This window comes from Polyodon spathula, chromosome 4, assembly GCF_017654505.1.
Source record: "Polyodon spathula isolate WHYD16114869_AA chromosome 4, ASM1765450v1, whole genome shotgun sequence".
NCBI lineage: Eukaryota > Metazoa > Chordata > Actinopteri > Acipenseriformes > Polyodontidae > Polyodon > Polyodon spathula.
Genome location: NC_054537.1, coordinates 20,640,793 through 20,666,891, shown reverse-complemented (window position 1 = coordinate 20,666,891; position 26,099 = coordinate 20,640,793). Strand labels below are relative to the sequence as shown.

Sequence of the window (26,099 nt, the reverse complement as noted above, 5' to 3'; positions counted from 1 at the left end):
CCCATTTCCTGTCAAAATGTGATTATAAGGAAAATTGAATAATACAAATAAATAAATACAAATTAGCGATTCATTTGACTTTAATAATGCAAATAAATACAAGTATCATGGTTAAATTGACAAATACCTACATAAATAAATCACAATGTAATTTATGTAAATACTTCTCACATTACAGGAATAGGAAAGTGTTGTATTCATAACATGTTTTTGGAAACAAATGAATCAACTGCAGAATCGCCATAGCAAGTTAATAAAATAACACTCACTTCTACAGGAGGAAAATATAATTTTATCATAAATATACTGCACATATAGTCACAAAAAATATCTTCTTGCATTTCTAGTTTATTATTATTGTTTTTTCACATATGTAACAATTTTAACAAAACAGTCAGTTTGCTAATTTCCCTACAATACTTACACAAATACAAAAGAATAAAGAAGGATTTCTCAACAGCTGTTCATGGAATGGTACCATTTTCCCTTTTATTAGGTATGTTGGAAACTAAACATTATACTGGAAGATACATTTGATCACTGAAGACTGAACACTAGCAACACTAACATAGACATGTAAATATCAAGCCAAAACAGAAAAAAAAAAATAGGAAAACACATTTGCTCCATCTTGTTCACAGATATGACACAAGTTAGAAACTGTCCTACTTTATAACATTGAACTTCCTACTGTACCTACTGAGACCCAATATAGCAGAAAAAGGTTTGGGAGAGCTTTGTTGTGATTTGATTGGCCGTTAAACGTCACATTGTAGGATGGGGTGAAGAATAATACTTACAAATAGATCATTTTAATGTCTGTGTAGTGTTGTGTGCCAATACAATTTAAATATGTAACTTGCTTTAATCTAGATTATTAACAGAAAGATAGACTAAGACATATTCTTCTAAATATATTTTTGGTTTTCTGTTGCTCTAATACTTATAACAATCGACTATAGTGTCACTGTTTTCAGATTCCTAAGGCTTTGCAAACTAGTTTATATTATAAGGTAATAAGTTATGCGTATTTTACCTCACTGTTTTGGCAAGTGGGCTGTGCCTGCTCCAACTGTACGAACTCCCTATATAGAAGTGATATCCTTATTATATAACAAAAACAAAGATTGTACTTGTGAACGTCTATTAAATATAAAAAAAATAAATAACTTTTACTATTTCAAATGTTAAATAAATATGATGATATTTATACACAGCAGAAGATGTATTGGGATTTTGACAAATCTTGTGTGATTGAGAATCGTTTTTTCAAATTGAAATTACTTGCATACATATCTGTTTGAATAGACCCTTGGCCTTGTGTAGACCCTACTCCTTGTACCCGAACTAAGCCTACAAAACATTTTCATTCTCTCTATGTGAATATACTTTTAAAATAAGTTATAATTCTGTGTCCTTGAAAGCCACCTTATTGACAACATGGGACACTTACAGTATGTATCTACAGTAGTAGCATTGCCAATGTAAAAGTACACCAGCAATTACTGGTGCTATTGTAAACAAGAAAATGAGTGGATGAACAACCTCCCTGCTATTATATTAATAGTCATGGCTTGTTGCTTTTTTTTTTTTTTTGCTATTTTTGTGGTCAAGCATAAATGATACTTTTACAAATAATTAAAACAGAACAAGCTTCCCACACCTACTCACTGATGTCTTATACAGTCTTTTCACATCAAGTGTATTTAGTCATTAATCATAAGCTTGCATTTCCACTAACAAACACATTCTTCCATGTACAGTAGCACTGCTCCTTTAAAAGAAAGGTCACAGCACACACAGCGACCAAGAAACCTGTACTGGAAATGTGCATTGCAATGTTTCATTTCAGAGAAAAGAAGAATTTACTTCAACAGACCACTTAGGAATCATTCATTCATGTTGGAAGGTGGTGATCAGGGTACACCGTCTGTTGAATGGATATTAAACTCTGCTACATGAGATCACAGATTTACTGTTTTACACACGCAGTATGGTAACAAGAAATCTGGGTTAGGAATTCAATCAGCCAATCAGCACTATAACATAACATAATCACAAAGATATTGGTAATTGTGGTGAGTATGTCTGTGTGCAAATTGGGGGATCTTAACTCTTTCAACACCTGCAGGCCTGGCTGTATACTGGCACATTGCTCCAGTGATGTGGGAAATAATTCCAATCAAGTCAGTAGACTAATCAAATATAAAAACAGAAACATAATCTGAACTACGAAGGCAATTGGTGTGTTCAGTAGTGCTTCAGGATGGTGGCACATTTGGTATGAAAGCAACTTTGTGCTTTGATTTAAGGAGTCCAGTCTCCTCTCTGATCCATTGCCGTAAGGTAGGCTAAGGAAGGGTTGTGATGAATCAGTTTTGCGTCATGTTTTGTATCATTTACGGTACTAACAGCACGCGCAAAGAAGCTGTCAGCGCGCAGAGTGAAATTAAAGTTTGCTTGCAAATGCTTTTTTTTTTTTTTTTTTTAAACTCTTTAGAAAAACTTCCTTGATAACAGCAGAGGAAGTTCAGGTGATAGCAATGAGCGATCATATACTGTATATGCAAAAAAAGACTACAGCAGGCAGTGAGCGATCATATACTGTATATGCAAAAAAAGACTACAGCAGGCAGTTTTCAAAAATCTGCTATGGTGTCAATAGGAAAAGTTGATTCATTGTAAGTATACAAAGTGTTCAGAAATGATACACCGAATAGGCTAACACTGCTTCTAAAACAGAAACTATGAGCAACACTGACATAAAGAACATTTCTGAATTCCTAAAAATTTCTTGTAGGAAATCGGTGTGCTGACTGCCCCTTACTCACGGGTGCTTTTTATTGCATGCAATTTGTTTTAGCGTCATATATTTTTAAAAAAAATCATGGTATTTTTATTTTGTTTCAAAGAGCATTATGTAAAGAAATGTTTTAAAGCTAAAAACTGAAATGCACATCATACAAGACTAAAAAGTGCGGCGGTGTTGTTTATTTTTTGACAAATATTTCTGTTTTTTCTTGGATGTGTATGCAAAAACAAATGAGGTACATCCTTCCAAAAGTCCACAAAACAAAATTCAATGTACAGTCATATTTATCAGACCACAAATACTGGTTAAGAACACGCATTGCCCTAAATATTTACCTTTTTTTTTGTTCCAGAATGCATATAAAATGACCCAATCTTAATAAATTGCTGGTAATTTACTTTAGACATTTAAAATAATATTGATTGGTGGGAAAAATGGAAAAAAAAATCTATCTTTTAATTATTTTTAAAGCCTTTCCTTAGCCATACCTTAAGACCTTAATGAGTTTGTTATGTGCACACGTGTCCACTAGGAATTGAACTTGGAGCCCAGAAAACATTTCACAAAGGCACTCAACACAAATTTTGTCAAGAACCGCTGATTTCATATAAGACATACCAATTCATGCATCCACCTGGTCCCCCAAACAAGTAATATCTTAAAAATGGCATAGCACAATGCGTTGCACATATAGCACATGGCTTTAGGTGGCCAACCAAATGTACGTCACACAGAGGAAATACAGTTGTGGTATCTAGATGGTCTTCTTTTAGGGCTAAGTTTTTCAAGTTCAGTATGCTGAGACACGAAATTCACAGTGCTGCTGTCTGAGGACAAGGTTCTGCGTTTCTGTTTAAAACTCAAATGTCCCTCGCCGTGCCACCTTTCTAAACGTTTCTTCAGTTCTGCCTGAACCTGAAACAACATAATAAAGTATTCTACTGATGGACCCCTAGATAAGATAAGAGCATTGTTCAGTTAACTGAGTAACATCCTGATTTTATTTATACAAGAAATCATATTTGCAGTGAATTTGTATTTGCTCTACAGGTCTCCAATGTGGTGTTTTGAAAGATATTCATAATAAAACATGACATCTGAGATTTCAAGAGCTAAAAGAAAGTTGTCAGCGTTCTTGTCTGTTACACTTGTACTTCCTTGGTTATTTCACTTGTGTCTTCTGGGTCAAAGCACATTCCAGGCCAAAAACACCACAGTCATTAGGGGAAGCAACTGGTTGGTTACTAACAGTAAAGGGGAGAGGGGAGGGGAGAGGAGGAGAGGGGAGGGAGAGAATAGGAAGGGAGGAAGGGATAGACGGGAAGGGAGGGGGTTCACTCTATCGGAAATGAACATGAAAGTGCAAGACAGAAAACATGGTCTGAAAACATCAATTTGAAAAATGAAAATGAAATGACGTGTTTGCTAAAAGATTTCAAAACTAAAAGGTCTGAGACCTACATAGTGAACAGATGCTCATGACCTGGGAATTTCCTGTAATTATTTTGTCAGCTACTTTAATTCAGGTTGAATTGCACATGTTTAAAGTTGCAGTGCTTTTCTATCTGGAAAAGTGAAAGGAGGGAAGCTGTACAATTATCACTGGGTTATGTAAAAGAGTCTTCCCACAGCCAGGAATTGAAGAGTGCAAGAGTGCCTTGTTGTAAATTATTTAAATGCCTTGTAGTGAAAAGGTTTAGTCACTAGGTGTCACTGTTTACAGCTTAATTAGCAGCAGCACAATAGTAAGTACTACCCATCAATTCCCCAACTTTATAAAGACAATGAACAACAGTGATGCCTTACAGCTAATTAACTTGTCAATGTATGAAATTATCTAATGCATTAATATTGTTGTTTAGATTTGCTTTGTATCATTGTCTGTTTCAATCAACACATCCAAGTACACATTTCAAATTGTTTCAACATATACTATAGGCAGAAAACAAAATAATAACACAAAATTGTGTTTACAGTTTAGTACACTGATTGGGCTAGGCCAATGTATATGAACACTGGTACAGCTATCTGGTTACTTACCTCTCCGTTCAAGAAACAATAAAGTAAAGCCACAAAAAAACCCTGAAAGAGAAAAATAAAATAAGCAAACCAAGAATATCTCCAATAAATACACTTACTAGAAATGCCTTACTACAAAACAACTTAATCCAACGCACTTAGGGGTAGATGTAAGGATACGCACAGTGATGGCCGGGCGCAAAACCCCCATAATTCGGCGTATGTAACGAACCATGTTCACCTGCCGTTCTGCAGCCCCTATCAAATTTTCACTTTGCCATCATTAATCCAGTAAAATTATATTGAAATGCATTCAAATTAGGAAAACAGCATGGAACTGGGTGGGATCATTATAATTATAAACATATTATAAACATATTATAAACATTATAATTATGTAAGGATGCTGAGACACTTGGCTCTTGTTGAGGAGAGGTAGGAACATGTTCGAAACGAAGAATATTAATATGACCCCTCATATTCAATGTTTGGGATGCCGGAGGATGCTTTGCTAAAGCGTTATCGTCTCGCTCCGCAGGTCATCCAAGAACTAATAGCTGAATTTAGGGATGAGCTAGACCTGTTAATCTAGGGACTGCTATCCCTGCACATGTGAAAGTGCGGTGTTCTCTGCACTCCTTAGCCTCTGGTTCCTTTCAGACCACAGTTGGAATGTCTGGAGGGATAGCCCAATCCACCTTTTCCAGAGTGCAAAGCAAATGTCTGGATGTTATGCTGAAAAGGACAGACCAATATATATATATATATATATATATATATATATATATATATATATATATATATATATATAATTTCCTAAAGACACTAGCATAACTGATGTTTGCTGAGGCTTTTTCAAACAACTCTGATTCATGCTCAGTGACCTCTAAAACTGTTCATTTCTTTTCCGTGCCAAGAGAACCTTGCTGCCCTTCCTCTGACATACTTTTTTTTGTTTGAATTTTCGTGCTCCACAAATGTCATACAGATATTACTGCTCTCTGTACTCCTAACTCTTCAAATGCGGCCGCTAAATAGACTGATGTGCTCAATGAGACAGATCATTATTTGTGTGTGCTGAGTAATTTGCATTGCTCTTAAGCTTGCATAGGTTGCAGTGCAAAATAATTCCCTTGCCACAATGCAATTAGAACTGTGCATCTGCAATTATTTGCACTGTGCCTATATTTACATCTACCCCTTAATGCATTGCAATATTATCAGTGGCCCACTTTTATTTAGGTTTATGCTCCAGGTATTTCATATGAAAAGTTGCTGTTGCTTCCTGGCAGTTCCTCACTGTAGCTGTTGTAGTTCACACTAATTCTAATCATCTAACTGCAACCAGACTTACAGAGCTGACTTAATTTACAATAACAGTTTGTAAACTAAGTAATACATATTTTTATTTTATCCACAAAGATTTTATTACCAACAGACAAATCATAAAACATGATTCTGAAAACAACTAGATTTAAACTATTTTGCAAAAACAACAACAGGTATTCCGGTTTACATATCTTTAAAGATAAACATAGCATTAAAGCTTCAGGATATTTATTTTATTTTTTAAATTTTGACAACAGACATTATCTAATACTTGTGAGTCATAGACCCATAACAGGATGCAATCATTGTGTGGGTGGATATGTACCGAGACTTAATACAAATATTTTCTTAATTAAGAAAATCACGCTGTACCTTGTGGCACAAGATTTTTAGAGTGCAACAATTATCTTTTCTACTCATCAGTAATGAGTGGATGCTAATATACAAAGACATGCTCTCCTGGTTCAGCTTTCATTCATTCTTTAACTGCAATATGCACATACTTTAAATCTGTGAACAACTTTCGTGTTGTTTATTGAAAGTGACTGCTAATAGGTTAATTATACCTTGATTATGACTCCCAACACGTGTATTATAATACAAGAGGAAGTTCCTGTGTCCTGATTTCAAAGTTCCATAAACTTTGCGTTTCATAAGGTTTTGTTTGTTTGTCTTGTTTTGGGTTTTTTTTTACACTTTCTTATTTTTATTTTTTTACACATTCCTGCTTTCCTTCAACACTGAAGGATTGAGCTGGTTCTGGTTGGAAGAGCAGTGTTTGGAAAACAGCCAGAACTGAGGAGCAATGTAAGTTAACCCAGTATATAGTGTGGGTAAAATGGCCTTGGTTACCTGAAAAGAGCCTAATCCAAGCTCAATATATAATCTTGCATCTATTCCAGTGTTTTCTGGGAAGAATGCGAAGACAATATAGTGAACTCCAAGCAGTGGAATGAGAAGCAGAGTTGATTTTGCAAGCCTCCTAAAACAACAACAAAAAGGATTTTCTATATTAAAATGACCATAGCTCACTACAGTATTGTACCAAACATAGATTTCAGAGTCACGCAAGAAACAAGAAAGTAATTAGTAACTTGAGACTGGGTTCATTTGAATTACCTACACAGTAGAATTCACAACATAATGTAGGGATCAAGATGCTCATTCTAACAGGATACTAAAGTCAAATATGCTTGCTGCTGTCTGTTCTTTGTTAAATAATCTTGTTAGCATTGTACAAAACAGCACTTTGTCACCATAAGTCAGTTTTCTTTTGGCCTCATAGCTAGCAAGAATCAAGCATCCACTGGTCGAACAGCTTCTTGTTCTAAGATTTATTATGTGCTCAGGAAACAGTGAATAAGACTTATACAGCTTCAGTAAAAAATGAAAAAATGATTTAGCTCTAATTACAGTTTGTCTTGTGTGTGAGTAGTTTTTATTACTGCATTTAAAAATAGTGTAATTAAAAGAGAATTCAAATTGCATTCAGAAACAAAAACAAGATCTGAGCCCAACTTTGTACAAATATCCTTAGGAAATAAAAGTATACTTACATAAAGTGGCTTGAATCATTCCCTCCCACAGCTGGTGTCTTCAGCTTCTGTACCAGTATTCTGATAATGTTCACAAATATAACAAAGTTGACCTGGAGAAAAAAAAGAGATACACGTAAGACAAGTAAAAGCAGATCTAACAAACTTGTATTGAAGGCTGATCGCACGCTGCAGGTGCTTCCATATCTAAGACTGCACAAATGACTTTAATTTCCAATATTTAAAACATTGCAATGGAATGAATGTCAGCAGTATTTTACTTTACAGTCACAAACATTCTTACAGATGATTACCTGCCTGTTGATAACTTCTTTTTTTTTGAGTTAGACAGGGAAAGAAGATTATTTAAAAGTAGTACTTTAAAATGACTCACAAAAACTGCAAAAAGTATTGGGCACCTGATGATCCACCAAACTGTAATATCTTCATTGTCATCCCAGCATCTACAAAAGGGGAATCAACAAAATCCAGTCACATCAACACTGATCACAACACAATCAGTAACATTTACTGCTCTAAAAACAAGTCTAATAGGAACACTTTTAGTAGCCACCAGACTTTACTGCAGGAGCTGACTTAGCTACCAAAACACACAAACACAATCATACTGTATAGCAGTATTATGTTATCCCCGCAGTCTCATCATCTGAAAACTTATTTCTTCATGAAATTGTAGGCCGTTTTTAGATGCTACACAAATCTAGTTGTTGTTGTTAATGCTAGACAAAAAACTCAAATGACCGTAAGCATTTATACATTTTTTTTCTTTAATAAAATAATGTCTGAACAAATCCTAGATGTAATTACATCAAGCCTGAAAAGACTAGAATAACTGTGTTTTCACCAAAGGGTCAGTTAATATTACAGTTACTGTAGCTTTATTTTTTGTTCAGATTTATATCACATGGCTCAGTTCAGACCATCATAGCAGCATTATTTAAACATGTTCAAATGGTTTCGAAACAACCAAGGCTTATTAGAAACTTTTCTATAAGGCGAGGCAAAGTAATAATGTTAATTAGAAACAGGTACATATCAGCCTAATAATAAGGAATAATGCATTATCTTGGTAGCCCACAGTTTAGTGAACCCAGCTTGTTAATCTTCCAATTGGAAGTGGCTTGTAAACTGCAGTTTAGAGGTCCCATACTATTATTATCACTTTAGGTAGATTAGGCTAATACACAGTTGAAATTCGGCTGATAAACGGTTGTTTCGTGCATCTTGAGTCAAGCAGTGTGCAGCTCGACATACTGGAGCCTTAAATTGTGTCTATTTACTTATGTCGAGTCTCTGTATAGCCCCCACTTCTCTCCTTTCGTGAGTGTCAGGTAGTGTATATAGACAGTTGCTTTGATTTTAAATTTAACATCAGTATTTAAATTATATCTGTTTTATGGGTTTTGTTTTTGTTTTTTTTTTTTTTTTTTTTCTGTAGAATGTACCTGCCTTTAAATATGTTTTTGCAGACTCCATTTTAATTAAGTGAAACGAGCAATTAACTAAGACTGTTCTAGTCCAGTGAATGACTTACGGAATGAAGGTAGCAGAGTAAAATGAATGGCTCTGCATTTTAAGTAGTGCTCTTATAATGCAAACACATAATTAAGTATCACAATTTTTTTTTTTTTTTTTTTTTTTATGCGTTTACCCAAGATGATGTCTTTGTTTTATGAAACATGCGGTTTAGTGTTATAGCTACAACCTCCAAGCAGTGAGAGTAAAGCGATCATCACTGTGGTCTTAGGAATGTATAGGTAGAACAATATTTGAGCTTGTTTTGTTATTATCATGTTTCCATGATAAAATTAAGAAACTGAGATAGTTTAATGACACTAATTACAACATTGAGGAGGCAAGAGGAGTACTCAGAAATATAATCCAAAAACAATAAATATATGTTCTGGTGTATTTAGAAGCATTTGAAGTAAGTGAGATACTTCAAGGCTTATTTCAGACAGTGCGTGATTCACACTGGTAGTTCAGTTGAGGGTTGTGTCAAGTTCATAGTTCTGCGGTTTGCAGTATGCTTTGCAGCTGGCCAATCACATTAATAGAAGTCAAATGCATATTCATGAGTATAAAGTCAGAACACAGACAAACAGCCTATCAAACTGAGTGGTCAGCCGAAAAGCTGAAGCACTCTGAACTACACAATGGTTATGATGTGCTTAGAACTCAGCAGCTAAACTCTTTCCATCTTGTAAATCCACTTAATCTCACATTATTGCAAGGTCTGTCTGAATAAACACAATATCGACACGCTGAAAGTGATTTTATTATTAATATCACATAAAAAGCACCCTTGGTTCCTAAATCTTTGGATAAGGACATTACTTTTAGAATTCAAGTTTTACCGGTGTTGTTGAGTGCCTCTGTGATTTGTCATGGCTGGCTACGGTTCTGGTTTTAACTATACCTTCTATTTCAATGCGCGGGACTGAATTAAGGCACTGTTTATGTAAAACTTGTCATATATTTATGTAGAACTTCCAGTTTATTTAAAGTTAAAAGGGTAAAAGTGAAATGTATTCATTTTGGCAAAGTCGTTTTATTTAGTGCAGTATTTAATATGAGATAGGAAAGTTTGTTTATATAAATACATTGTCAAAATAATATTTTGTTGCAACAATAACTGAGCACAACCCATTTACTGGGTGTCTAAAATATCTGACCTGAGTCACAGTGTAACTCCTGTGTCCAGTTTGCTTTACTGCTAAAGTTTATTTGTTGCAAGTGACCTTTACTAATCCCAAACTAGCAGGAGTAAGTTTTTGGTTGATTGATTGATGGTAACCTCTCCAATATGTCATACATGTAGCCATTCAGATGTCACAGAAGTTCATTAATTTGCAGAACAGTCCTATAAATCACTTCAGTACATTCGGTTACTGAAGAAGCTTACAATGCTAAAGCTTGGGAAAACGCTCTATTTTCTTCTGCTTCTACACAGTTTTCTATCACATCAAAATAAGATTTCTAAATGCTTCATATTCTGTAAGGCAGGTTTGTGTTTCATTAATGTTCAATTAGAAGAAGGAACTAGCAGGCTTTCATTTTGATCAAGAAAACCATGCACATAAAGCTACTTTATTAATCAAGGAAACAGGAACAAGCTGTCATCATGCACATCTAGCAGATACAGCAGCACCAATAAACCTTCATTAGGCTAAAAATAAATAGCCCCCCTCGGACAAACACAAACACTATGCCTACTCGTTACACTTACCCATGGTTATCATGATAGATCTTAGTGAGTACCCATGTAGTCATTACTGTAACTGGAGCACCTAAACAAAATGCATATTTCACATTAATTATTATATTATTTATAGAAATATCACAACCTGAATCCAGAACTTAGCTAGTATATTTTCTAGACCGGCACATTTACCTATCGTTACAAGATTTATGTCCTAATTCATTAACTTTTAGCTTGGATAAAGCTTATAGATTCATACAATAAACAGCGTATGTGTATAATTTGGTGTCTTAGTCGAGGTGAGGTGGTTTAAGAAAAGATCACTAGAGGTGCAGCTGTCATTTACGTCCCTTCTGAAAATTATTTTGAATTTACTTTCCATTTACTAGCTTGCAGTTGCTGCAGTCAAAGAGGGGCTGAAATTAGTTTCACTGACCTAGCTCTCATTTCAAAAATATGTGTCAACAAGGCTGATAACAATAGTCTAAGCATCAGCGTCAATGGAGAAATATACAAAACATGATGGAGAAATATACACACAGTATCCATTAAATGAGTGCTAAGCTATGCTGTCAAATCTATTTTATTTGCCCATTTTTATCATGAGGAAATCTGCATATTGCAAACGTAAGTACGAAATACAAGCAACAACAGAAGACATTGTAATACAGTATTTTCATTCACATAATATTTAAGGATTTACAAACATGTTTTTTTTTTTCAGCTGAATTAATCTAATCTAATTAGGCCCCTAGTAAGATCCCAAATCAGATCAAAATATGATTGTCATTCAGCCCAGTATCAAGAATTGTATACTGACCCCATCCCACCAAAAAGTACCACCAGAAATATTTTTTCTCTGAAACAAACGTTAGTGCCAGAAGTGTCTGGAGGTACATGCCTTCCACCAGTAACCAGAAGAAATTGGCCAGAATGCTGAATTGAAAGAACACAACAGCAGCTTTACATGAAACCTGTAAGCAGAAAAGATGACAATATTGATCATAACTTTCCATATCTCATCTCGAATCATTTGAATTATTTGACAATTATTGAGTCTTCATCTTGAAAGTGTAATTCAAAATAACACCTCATTTGGTAATGTATGCTTTATATTTCCTTAAATATACTCACTGAATACGCTCCCTGGTATACTTTATACTTTATAATAACTATATATTACATATATATATATATATATATATATATATATATATATATATATATATATATATATATATATGAGTATATAACTAATATATATATATATAATAATATATAAAGCGGTGAGTGTTGAAAATGTTAATTACATAGTCGTGTTGCTGCTAAATCGAATGAAAAGAAGCAGACGCTTTAATCTACAGTATGAACCTAGTAGCTTTGTAAGATGTCGGAATCTCTCCATGGAAACACTGCCTGAAATTCCGTTCTGTTAGATATTTTATTTTTAAATACTGAAACTTAGAATCAATTATTGTAAGGTGACACTGGTTTTATGTTGGGAAATATTTTCAAGAAAAATAAAAACAGAAATATTTTGCTTGCATAAGTATTCAACCCCTGTGCTGTGGAAGCTCCCAGTTTGCACCGATGGAAGAAATTGCCCTAACGAGGACACAATTACCTTACCATTGGCCTCCACCTGTGAACCATTAAAGTTGCTGTCACATTTTCTGGATAAAAACCCCACTGTTGAAGGATCATTGGTAAGGCTGGGAATCTGAAGGAAAATGAAGACCAAAGAGCATTCTACAGAAGTTAGAGATAAAGTAATACAAATGCATAGATTAGGGAAAGGGTACAAAATAATATCCAAGTGTTTGGATATCCCAGTGAGCACAGTTGAATCAATAATCAGGAAGTAGAAGCTGCATCACACCACCCAGGCACTGCCAAGAAAAGGCTGTCCCTCAAAACTCAGCGCTCAAACAAGAAGGAGACTTGTGAGAAAAGCCACAGAGAGGCCAACAATCACTTTGAAGGAGCTACAGAGTTCAGTGGCTGGGAGTGGAGTCATGGTGCACCAGTCAACCATATCAAGATCTCTGCATAACACTGGCCTGTATGGGAGGGTAGCAAGAAAGAAGCCGTTACTCAAAAAAAGTACCATCTGAAAGCACGTCTGGAGTTTGCCAGAAAGTATGAGAGTGACCCAGCAGAGATGCGGGAAAAAGTTTTGTAGTCAGATGAGATCAAAATAGAGCTTTTTGGCCAAAACTCAAAGCGCTATGTGTGGCGCAAACCTAACACTGTCCATGCCTCAAGACACACCATCCATACAGTGAAGTATGGTGGTGGAAGCATCATGCTGTGGGGATGCTTCTCATCAGCAGGGACTGGGCATCTTGTTACAATTGAAGGAAGAATGGATGGAGCAAAATACGGGAAAACACTGCAAGAGAATCTGCTTCTGTCCGCTAAAAAACTGAAGCAATTGGGAGGAAATTCACCTTTCAGCAGGACAATGATCCCAAGCACAAGGCCAAAGCAACATTGGAGTGGCTCAAGAACAAAAAGGTGAATGTCCTACAGTGGCCCTGTCAAAGTCCTGATCTCAATCCCATTGAGAATCTGTGGCACTATTTGAAAATTGCAGTCCACAAGCATCGTCCAACCAACCTGCACAACCTGGAGCAAATCTGCCAAGAAGAATGGGCCAAAATCACTCCGACACTGTGTGCAAAGCTGGTACATACTTACCCCAAAAGACTTACAGCTGTTATTGCTGCGAAAGGTGGCTCTACCAAATATTAATCTGTGGGGGTTGACTACTTATGCAAGCAAGATATTTCAGTTTTTTTTATTTTTCTTAAAAATATTTCCCAACATAAAACCAATGTCACCTTCAATAATTGATTTTGAGTTTAAGTGTTTTAAAATAAAATATTGAACAGAACGAAATTTCAATGTACCATTTGTAATTCAGTAATATGAGAGAATTGGTCAGGGGTCTGAATACTTTTGCAAGCCACTGTGTGTGTGTGTGTGTGTGTGTGTGTATAATATATATATATATATATATATATATATATATATATATATATATATATATATATATTATATATCAAGGCAGTGTTTTCATGGAGAGATTCCGACATCTTAAAAAGCTACTAGGTTCATACTGTAGATTAAAGAGTCTGCTTCTTTTCATTCGATTTAGCAGCAACACGACTATGTAATTAACATTTTCAACACTCACCACTTTGTTTAAAATTATCTTGATCCCTGTGCTGTACTTACAATTTAAAGGCCAAATTCTGTTAATATTTTTTTAAATTAATACAATATTTATATTTCTTATTGTTCTTGGATGCCTTCCTGGTTCTAAAAAGTACTGTGTTACTATCAAAGCAAGTGCCAAAATGTATGCATGGATTATGAGTCAGAGGAAATGAAAGCCTAATCAAAAACAGTTATGCATTCAAATTCAAGACCTTTGATCTGTTAGTAATGCATCCTCCTGAGTCTATTAGATTAATATAAAATAGTAATTTAAAGTGTTGTTTCACTACAGTAAAGATCCACGGCAATTATGGAAAGCACGTACCAGCTGTTAATGTTTACTGTTTTATTTGTAACCTCATTTAAATGCAGCTGTTCCTAAAGAACGACAATATTGACTTATAGTCTCCTACCCACAGAGATTAAAGTGTATAGTTTGTGGCTGGAGTAAATATCATAAAATCACAGACATTCTGCAGGACAAGTATGAAGTCCATAAACCACATGCTAGACAGATGCAACAGCACACTCTCTAGTGTCTCATGCAGGGTTACAACACTGTTGAACAAGGCATCCTAGAAGGTTCCAAAGTTGTTCTGTGGGATTCAGGTCTGCAATTTTTGCTGGTCAGTCATTAAACTCTGTTGTCTTCTGCTCAAGATAAACCATGACAATCTTGGCCGTATGACAACAGGCATTATCATGCATCAGAACACACTCCGGGCCAAATGCACCAGAAAACGGTCTTATTACAGGGTCCAAGACTGTTTCTATATACCGTAATGCTCGAAATCTAGCACAATAAGATCTGTACAACCTTCAATCAGTGTTTATAGGGGTTTGAAAAACTTGCCAAAAACAACAAAAATCAGTGGGAAGGAGGTTGGGTGATTTTACCACATTTCAGCTAGCTAGGGATTATGTATAGTTTTTAAGTGCCATCTACAATATGTTACAATTTCTTTATTTTTTAAAAGGGCTTGTTAGTGTTTTAATGCAATACAACGAAAAAATAAAACTGGTTTTACTATCAATCGCATCCGAAAAGGTCTGTATAAATTAAATCATCTTTTTTTTTTATTTTAGTGAGTGATGTTGAAGTTTTGGGGTGCTTCCAAATTGAGGGGCTCATGTAACACCTTGAATAGACTACTTCATTTATTTGCATCATGACAGAACCTTTCAGAAACAGCTATTTATATTTCATTGCATTCTAGATATTGTTGGTTTACCCCAACAATTAGGGTAATCAACAGAATTGAGAGTGTGGGAGAGTTTCTTTGCTCTTGTCCAGATATTGAAGATCCTGGCTGATGAGAAGTTTGCTGATTTAGTTCGTGTTTGTTGCTAACTTCTTTTTGTAGGTCTGATGTTTGTGTTGTCAAAACTGTCGTTATCGTCGTTCGGTGATTGCTCAGTCTTAAGGTCCTTTCACACAAAGCGTGTCGTGTCAAAGCATCAGCAACACATTGTTTTTTTAGAACGCTGTACATCTTATGAAGGCTTTTACACCAGACGCGAAGCGGTCAATAGACACCATCTGAAATTGTCCATGTTCTTATTTGTCTGTGCGATATATTTTATATTATTAATATATGTATATATATATATATACATATATATATATATCTATATATATATATTATGTATATATATATATATATATATATATATATATATATATATATATATATATATATACATATATACACACACACACACACACACACACACACACACACAGGCAGTGGACAAAAAAATGGAAACACTTGGGTAAATGAGACACAGAGTATATTGAAAGCAAAGGCTTCCACACAGGTGTGGATCATGTGTTACTTAAGCAAATGACTTCCCAGCATGCTTAGCGTCATGGACAGGCCTGGTTGCTTATAAGTATGGCTAGAATGGCTGCAAGAGGAGAGATCAGCGACTTTGAAAGAGGGGTGACTGTAGGGGTACGTTTTGGCAGGAGCTTCAGTGATCAAGACAGCTCAACTTGATGTTTCACGAGCAACGCTGTCTAAGGTGACGTTGGCATGGAACTCAGAGGGAAAGACATTAGCAAAGGGCAACAGTGGTCGGAAGCGCATACTCCAGGATTGTGATATCCGTGCATTACTTCGAAGTGCAAGGCAAAACAGACGAGCAACTGAAGATCAATTGACTGCAAATTTCAATCTGGGGCACGAGCAGCCAGTTTCATCAAATGGTCCGCCGAGAACTCCACAGAGCGGGATACCACAGTCAGGTTGCAGTGTACAAACTGCTCTTCACACCTGGCAATGCACGTTTGCATGTCAAGTGGTGCAAAGGGCACAGGCAATGGACTACTGAGCAGTGGAGAAATGTGTCAGATGAATCATCCTTCACCATGTTCTTGACAAATGGACGAGTGCACGTGTGGTGCCAGACTGAAGAACTCTACAGCTCTGAGTGCTTGGTTCCAACAGTGAAATGTTTTAGTGGTTCCATAATGTTGTGGGGCGCAGTCATATAATATATATATATATTATATATATATATATATATATGTCATATATAGATATATATATATATATAATATATATATATATCTATACCCTTAATCTATAAATAATACAAGGATACAGTAGAGTAATGTAATATTCATATTACTATGGTTCCAAAGTCTATAAAACAGTACTATAAAATGGAAAAAAGCTACATTTACGTCACCATTGAAATCATAACTGTACGAAAAACACAGATTTAAACATCCAGGAAAACTTGGGTTAACATTGTGCTTGTTTTTAAACAAAATGCATTCATGCAGCTTGTCGGTAACACGTTATATTAAGGTGATGCGTATTAATGTTTTATAAATATTTTTTAAATATATTATATGTGCTAAATAACTATGTTATATAATGTTAGTAACACATTATAGATTGTTTATAACTGTGCAATAGCCATAGATGGAATTCCGTTTTTATAAAGGGGACAGTTTTTAGCCACCTATTGTACTTTGGGATGTTTAAACGTAATTCCGTCTATGGCTATTGTATGTTTATAAACCATCTATAATGCTTTATTAACACTCTATAACAGTTGTTAAGCATCTATTATATATTTATAAAACATTAATAAGCAACACCTTAATATAAAGTGTCATCAGCTTGCCGCCTTTGGCTTAAAAAAAAAAAAAAAACCCTGCCCTTTGTTTCTAGTAAAATTGCCTGTACTTGCTTTGAAATCTGCCTCACATTTCTGGATACATTTGTTGGTACAGTAATTTAGCCTTCTCCAAGACCAACACAGCGCTTATTTGCGCCTAGGTGGTTGCATTGCACTCATGACTGAGTGATTGCATACTTCCGATTGAAAGTGTGGGTTCGGTAGACCGGTCAGTTTATAACTTTGGGTTCGTAAATATACTTATGCACAATGAAAACACAACAGTCTTTACATCAATAGCTCATTGGGCACATAGATAATGTTATTTATATTTTAAATAGTGAGCAGATAGGTTTGTTGATTGTTTGAGTAGTATTGTTCCTTGGGATAACAAAATAATGAGCTCAAGTCATGTGATTTCATAAAAACAGCAGGTGCCCAGTTCACTCAGGGTATTTGAGTTGAGTTAAAATTGCCAAAGTGAGTTGATTAAGAATCTGTATCATTGAGAACCTTCCACTACGAGGGAAATGAAGCGTCTCTTAACAAAGGGATGGAGAAAGTGGAATCACTAACCCCCCAAAGAATGAACCTCCAGCTCTCCGCTGAAGACATTTGAGAAGAAAAAGGAGAACTGCCAGTGCATATAGAAAAGCAAGAAAACATTTAACACAAGAAGGAAAGGAAACACTTAACGTGACAAAGGGGTTAGTAAACTATACCCTACTGACTATGTGAAGACACTCCACACAGTGGAAAGGAAAAAAAAAAAAAAATTAATTTATTTTCTATGAGGAAACCTGTTCAGACGGATAGGTCGTCCCCGCTCCGGACATACTAGCAATGGGCTGATGGGCAGATACTATTTCGGATGGCGAAGAACGAATGTAAGCTTGACTGCTGACGAGGTCCAGCGTTCCAATTTTATTCATTTATTTATTTATTATTAGATGCTGGTTAATCTTTGCTCTTGCTGCTGAAGTGGCTGCCCCGATTCTGAATGATTAATTGCGGGGGAAGACCTGCTCTAAAAACCTGAGCTGAGAAGTAAATCAATGCCTTGATACAACAGACCCGCTTGCATTGATGAACAGAGGGTCAGAATGTGATTTGGGTTTAAGATCAGCAATATATTTCAATAGGGAAGCATATGGGCAAGAACAGAGTCAATTTTGAAAGCCAAATACATTGTCCTTGTCCTTGATCTGTTTTTGAAATGTGTAGGAAGAGAATAAAATGGAAATCTAGCATATGCGTGAGATCACTGCAGCAAATACCCTGAGTAGGAAAGCTGGCAGAACTGATATTCTGAACATCTCAAAAAAAATGCAGATAGAGAAGCAGCCTTGATGGAGGATTGAAATCAAATTGCTAAGAATGACTATAGAGAAGGAAGAGCGCTGGAAAGCTTAGAGATTTTACACAGGAGGAGACGGACAGCTGAAGAGTTGGAGAAGCAATAGACATCAAGTGAAATTGACCTTGTACTTGGCTTGATTCATGCCAAAACTGCCCGATTCCAGCCTTGCTGAAGCACCCCCAGATCATCACCGATCCTCCACCACATTTCACAGTGGGTGCGAGACACTGTGGCTTGTAGGCCTCTCCAGTCTAACCATTAGACGACCAGGTGCTGGGCAAAGCTGAAAAATTCATTCATCTGGGGGTGCTTCAGCAAGGCTGGAATCGGGCAGATTTGTCTTTGTGAAGGACGCATGAATCAAGGTTGTCCTGGAAGAAAACTTGCTTCCTTCTGCTTTGACAATGTTCCCCAACTCTGAGGATTGGTTTTTCCAGCAGGACAATGCTCCATGCCACACAGCCAGGTCAATCAAGGTGTGGATGGAGGACCATCAGATCAAGACCCTGTCATGGCCAGCCCAATCTCCAGACCTGAACCCCATTGAAAACCTGTGATCAAGAGGAAGATGGATGGCCACAAGCCATCAAACAAAGCCGAACTGCTTGAATTTTTGCGCCAGGAGTGGCATAAAGTCACCCAACATCAATGTGAAAGACTGGTGGAGAGCATGCCAAGACGCATGAAAGTTGTGATTGAAAATCAGGGTTATTCCACCAAATATTCATTTCTGAACTCTTCCTAAGTTAACACATTAGTATCGTGCTGTTTAAAAATGAATATGAACTTATTTTCTTTGCATTATTCGAGGTCTGACAACACTGCATCTTTTTTGTTATTTTGACCAGTTGTCATTTTCTGCAAAAAAATAAATACTCTAAATGACAATATTTTTATTTGGAATTTGGGAGGAATGTTGTCAGTAGTTTATAGAATAAAACAAAAATGTTCATTTTACCCAAACACATACCTATAAATAGTAAAACCAGAGAAACTGATAATTTTGCAGTGGTCTCTTAATTTTTCCCAGAGCTGTATATGCTGCTGCTGCCTGTTGGGTATATCTGAAGTAGAGCTGTGGATTTTAGCTGTGGTGATAGGTTTTCAATTTCTAATGGCCATGCACTAGAAAACCATTGATTGTTTAAAAACCTCTAAAACCCTTAAATGAAATGAAGCCATGTTGAGAGGTGCTGAAATGAAATCATCATAGAATATAGACAGGCCATGAGCGCCGATCACATTTTAATGTCTATTGTAGCTTTGGATGAAATATTAATGTAGGAATCCAAAATTGTTGTTGTTGATGACAGAGATATAAATGTCTGACCTTGGGGAACATGTGAATTGCGGAATTCAAATTGTCCAGCAAATGGAGCAGTTTGTTTCTTAATCATATTACTGATCTGAAAGTTCTGAATAAGGGAACGAATACGATCGAGTTTAGATACAGGGGACTTGTTTAAAACAGTACGATTCCGAGAAATTCCATTGGCTAAACAGATAGTTTCCAACACTAGATACAGTAAAATGGCAAACAAAAGGAAAGGCAGATGAACAGTTCTCAAAGATCCCACACAGGTGAAGACCAACACCTGGAATGGAGTGATGTTGGATTCCAGATAAGTAGGCTTTGATAGTGAAAGAGTCCTTGGTATGAACAATAAAAAAAAAACAAGAATTACCTCTACAGTGTCCTAGAAACGGGGATCAGAAAGCTCAGGTGGAAAAAAAGAACAGTCAAATCGTACAGTACCTAAATACAGTTTTGAGTCAACACGTCTGTTATGTTTTGCATCCCAGATATAATAGATTTAGTTACATTGTTTACCATCAGCAGTTTAAGTATGATTTAATTGCACACATTTCCAAATGAGTTTTGTACTAAAGCAGAGTCAGCTGTTGCAGGGAAAACAAAAATGTGACAACAGAACACACAGAAATACTTGGAAATGTAATTAGGAAGTGTACTACGGAATGCAGCTTTTTGCAACAAAAATAAAAGTTAGAACAAGGTCCTGCAGTGTTGCCACAAGTGAGTACCACTGGTCTGGAGCATCACGGCAGGGAACAGGGTTTCCTGTAGTATATGGTACTCAATAGAGACAATGAATGCTGCAACTTACCACCATTAGATTTAATTTGCGATTGTAAATGGATATGTTGTACATTTATAATTGATCTTACAAAACCACACTGAGATTTTCCATTTGAATACATATCCACTCGTTCTCATTCATACAATATAACACTGTCTCTTTCTGAGATAAATCTATCAGAAAACTAATTAAAGTAGACAATGTTTAGGCTTACGTCATCGTCAATAATTTTGTAGTGAATGAATATATCACTTTTTTAACTGCAATATACAGTATTATAAATATATAAGGAATTTGAGAATACAAACTTGAGAATTATATGAACCAGTAACTGGAACTGGCAAATAGTACAGCTCCAAAAACAGACATGTAACAATCACAGTGAGGCAGCGCAACTAGACCAATACGTAAATCCCTTTACACCTAATGTGGGGCCTTATAATGTGAAGAAGCCAAGGCTAACTCATTAAATAAATCCAATATTTTCAATTGGGGTCATGGCATATCCTCAACATATTATATTGTTACTCCAGCTAAGGAAGCAAAACAATATTAAGGAAAAGCAACAGAAAAAAAGCAATTACATAGAAATTCATAGATATAGTGCAATTTTAGGTAAAAATCAAGCTCTCTGGGAATATGATGCTGTTATTATACAACTGCCAATTATGAAAACACAAACCGCCAAAAGTAAAGGAAATGTAAATATGATCTGCATAACAAATACAACTTTGGTGCATTGAATTTGTAATCATATATTTCAAATGATCACAAAACAGACGCGATTTAACACAGATTAATTATGTTAAGCTGGATTTGGCATGCAAACCATTTGATTACATTCAATATAAGAGTGAATACAATTCAAGCAGAGTGAAATAGCTACATTAGCATTTAAAATCTAGCTTCACAATGTCAGGTGATCAACCAACTAAATTACATGACTAAGTTTTACCTTAAATAAAGTAGTAACTCATGTTTTATTGTCTTCCTTTAATTAGCTTCAGAACTTTTCATTTAAAATGTTTTACCAGCTGTTGCACAACATTGCATTAACCAGTGTGTTAAGGGGAGATAACAGAAAAGGAACTTTCTACCCAGTGATGCTCTCCACTCAACATGGATTTAAAAAAAAGCAGAATTGCTGTACCTTCAGAGCAGTACAAATGACACTGAGGCTTATAAAAGGTAGAGAAACTTTTCTGACAACATACAAAAAGAATGTTTATCAAGTGTAACTGTTCCCCTAAATGGTAACCCTAAATTTGCTAATTAAATGTTATTAACTGAAATTATTAGTCCCCACTGAGTGTGTTGGACCGGCTTTTCCAGCGCTAATCAACAAATTGGTAAGTAGAATAGATTTGGGCATTTTCAAGCGGTCTATTTCGTTATTAAATAATCGTCCTAATGTGATTTCCGAAATTATGTTGATTTAAGAAATAATGTTAGTATCTCAACGAGCAGAGTATTTATTTTGCTTAAGTGGGAATTTAAAAGAAAATCTGTGTTAATTGTTTAAAAGGGTTTTAATTAACAAAAGAGTACAAGACTCACCTTGAAACAGAAATTGAACAGACCACAGCTGTGCCGCCGACGATACAGAGAGAGTGCAGGAGTTCATTTCTTACAGACTACCTAGATATTTCTATTTGATTATGAATTTGATTATTATTACAAATTCAAGTTACAGTACTCATCACCTTGTGTTATATGGTTTGGTTGGCTGGCCCTCTTTGGCACTGCGAAGGTTGAAGCTCTGGTGTATTTTTTTATACAAGGCTATTCTATTCAAGATATCTCCATACATAAATAAATACTTTATAGTCACTTGTAGTAACTACTATCTTAGAATCTAACGTTTTTTTTCCATTAGTATTATTATTATTATTATTATTATTATTATTATTATTATTATTATTATTATTATTATTATTATTATTATTTATTATTTCAACCTTGTGGGCAATTTATAATCAGAAAAATATTAGTGTGGTTACTGTTGTATGATGCACTGTAAGATTAATGTACCCAAACACACAACATATATGTGTATATGGAAAAAACGGATTATGTCATCTTAATGTATTAAATGCATATTGTGGTTAAAAAATGTGGATTTTTTTTTTTGTTACATTTTTAAATCTTTAAACTCTAAACTATTAACAACCCTAATAATTAAAAAAAAAAAGTTTGCAATTTGAATTACTACCTAATTAGCTCATTACATAAAACACTGAGGCCCAGATTTGTAAAAGAATTGCGTATGTTTTACGACCGTAAAACAGGCGCTGAGGGTTCTGAATTCTTGGACGGGATTTATAAAACACACACAATGACATAAACACACAATTAGAACGTGATTTGCGGGGGCAATGCCTCTGTGCGCTTTAGCCCTTGCTGAATATGTAATTTTGGGACGTTCCTGAAAGAAACCACTAAAATTGGGAGGGAATTTTGCAAATGCGGTCTATTAAATATTCTGTCTAATTTATTGAAGTTGACGGTAATTACAGGCCTCGTATTTGCTTGATAATTTGAAGAACGCTGAAAAACAGGCGTTAATTTGCCACAGTCAGACAGTAGGCTATATAAAAGGCAAGGTGTGTGGAAGAGTTGTCTGCAGCAATTAGGAGACATTGTTTTCAAGGACAAAGAAACATGTAATAACATTTTGCAAAGAGCTAATTTTTTAACCCTTCTGATCAAGTCAATTTGTAAATTACTGTATTGTTTTGCAAACTCCAATTTTCAATACATGTTTCATAGCTTGCATGACAAAAAAGAAAGTCTGCAAATACAGAATATAGAATCCATGTAAAAAAGGCTCTTAGAAGCACCTAAATAGGTCTCCCCACAGTGGCACAGCAAGGTTCTAACGAGAGCCTTTACTTCTAGAGTATCAGCATTATTAAAAGAATGGTGGAGGAGATAAGAAAAGATGGAACGATATTCCAAGTAGGGATGAAACGATTTTTCGATAGTACGATATATCGCGATTGCGAATATTTGTGATAATTGTATCGTTAACATTTTTTAATCATAGAAAATGATAGTCAAATACTCACTAAAACATGGCTGGAAGTAGAAGAGACGCTTTTCTCTCCAAATAAGGGTAAAATCATTGGTGGGTATTAGGGCTGCTAAGATTAAATCAAAAATATATTTTTCGATCGATTCCATTCCTCATTATATACATGGATACAAAAACTGGATAATCGATTCAATAATTACATTTTTGTAATGCGCATAGTTAATACAATTATTTAGGTTTATCAATTAAACTGTGCTGAATGCCCTACCTTGCCATTTACAGTATTTCTACCAGACAAACAGTGGGCATGCTTTTATTTTCCTGCTCGTGTTAACTAGCATCTGATTTGCTGGTCCCATCCTACCAGCGAATTGGTTTTGAAAAGTCTTTGTAAGAATGCCCCTCTGTGTATTCAATGTGCAAAAAAAATAAATCAACTTGACACCTTGTATCCAGAGCAGGATGACAGGCTTGTATTCCTGGCAAACAGCCTGTAAATGAATTGTGCACACTGAATAAAAACTTACTGTATATAGCATGCGCTGCTTTGGAGTTTGCAAATGAACTGTTAGTGTTTAACAATATTCAACAACGTTAAAAATAAATAAATGATCAGTGATGTTAAACGCAATTATGAAGTAAGGATCTGCTACTAGTGGGTATGCAATTTGTGTTAAGTAAATCAATTGTATTATTATTATTATTATTTATTATATTATTATTATTATTATTATTATTATTATTATTAATTTTGGGCCGGGATTTCCGCATTGTGTTTCACAGATAGTGGCGGTTAGGTGGTACAGTATTAACAAAATGCAATGCGTGATGATGCAACTGTCGCTGAATTAAAAAAAAAAAAAAAAAAAATCCCTTTTTCGTAAACTCATGTCTAGTTTATATAGCTTACATTCCAAAGTACTGTAATCTGTTTGGAAAAAATATTTTAGTAACACTCAAATAGTATGTTAAACTTGCTAGGCTTGTTGCGAATGTAGTGTTTTCTTTTTCTTTTTCTCTTGACACTACCAAGGCGTAATTACCCCTTGTATTCAGTTGTTGTGCACAAGCTTTTACTGAGCTGCAATGATATTAAAATGATAATCACGGGGAGAGGAATGCACTGAAAATGTGTGGTACAATCATCGATATTTACCAAAACGATAATATGTTTTGCACCCAATTAATCCATTGCTGTTTTGAGGCTTAACTGACAGCGCTAGTGTGTACTTTCACTACAAAAAATATATATATATATATATATATATATATATATATATATATATATAGCGGGGAAATACAGTACCATAGGATGTACGAATGTGGCAAAAGCACAACAATGAGAGTAGGAACAACTTCAAACAGGCCCTTCCGTACTCAGCACCCGGTGGAATTAAAAAAAAACATCAGCAGTCAACAAGCAAGGTCGCTTTAGTAACATACTTTTTTTTCCAGTGTGACGCCCTCCTTATGCTGTCTTCTGATCCACCCTCAATTATCAGTATATAATTTCAATACGTTCAATAAAATGTACACGTTATAGGCTATTATGCCACCAGAAAAACAGGCTACCACGGGCAAAGTTGATAATGGTATTTAAATGTGTTTTCTTAAATTATAAATGAAATAACGACAAAAAAGGAATATGCATAAAAAACATCATGCTCATACTGTTGTACTTCATACTTACAGGTTGTATAGTACAAAATAATTTATTTATTTGCAGACTATTTGAAAAAGATTTGAGAATAGTTAAAAGCAAGTTACTTTAGATGTATTAAAAGAAATACATATGCTTCATATTTTGTAATTATGTACTGTTTCTAAATACATTTAAATACATAAATAAAATGTGTAAATAAAGCAGGAGGAAAAAAGCTTGCAGTCCCATTTTGACAGACTTAAATAAAGGCATCATGTTTTGCAACTATTAGATGGTAATATAAGGTCCATTTCATTAAGATGATTTTTCTTCCTAGTAATTTTTTTCATTCTTGCTAGAATCTTGCTCTTTTTTAAAGTCTCTAGCTTCCTTGTGTTGCAGACCACATTCCACAGTGAAAAAAAAAGATATAACTTAACTTTAACATAACTTTTTTTCTTTTTATTCAGTTTAAAAAGTAATTGAAAAATAACCGCTACTATCGTGATAATCGGTGTATCGTGAAAGAGTGGGCTCGCAACTATTCATAGCCTGGAAATTTACTATTGTTTCATCCTTAATTCTGAGGTGTGCTAAAGAAAAAGTCTTATATACATGTGTGGCCATGTCCCCGCCCCTGTGCGTATTTATTTGTTCTGTGTTGCATATGGAGTGTTAATGTTGGTGTATTG

General features: G+C 35.2%; 1 protein-coding gene across 1 annotated transcript in view; it reads right to left on the bottom strand.

Annotated features, from left to right (window-relative positions):
* Nucleotides 1–269: 269 nt before the first annotated feature.
* LOC121313797 (vasoactive intestinal polypeptide receptor-like) overlaps nt 270–26,099 on the bottom strand; it is a 52,063-nt gene continuing 26,233 nt past the window's right edge. Inside the window, exons 7-13 of the mRNA XM_041246592.1 lie at nt 11,739–11,892; nt 10,946–11,006; nt 8,090–8,159; nt 7,717–7,808; nt 7,013–7,142; nt 4,853–4,894; nt 270–3,727 (exon numbers count right to left, since the gene is read on the bottom strand). Coding sequence (XP_041102526.1) covers nt 3,539–3,727; nt 4,853–4,894; nt 7,013–7,142; nt 7,717–7,808; nt 8,090–8,159; nt 10,946–11,006; nt 11,739–11,892 — 738 coding nt within the window. The 3' untranslated portion in view covers nt 270–3,538. The remainder of the gene's footprint in view (nt 3,728–4,852; nt 4,895–7,012; nt 7,143–7,716; nt 7,809–8,089; nt 8,160–10,945; nt 11,007–11,738; nt 11,893–26,099) is intronic.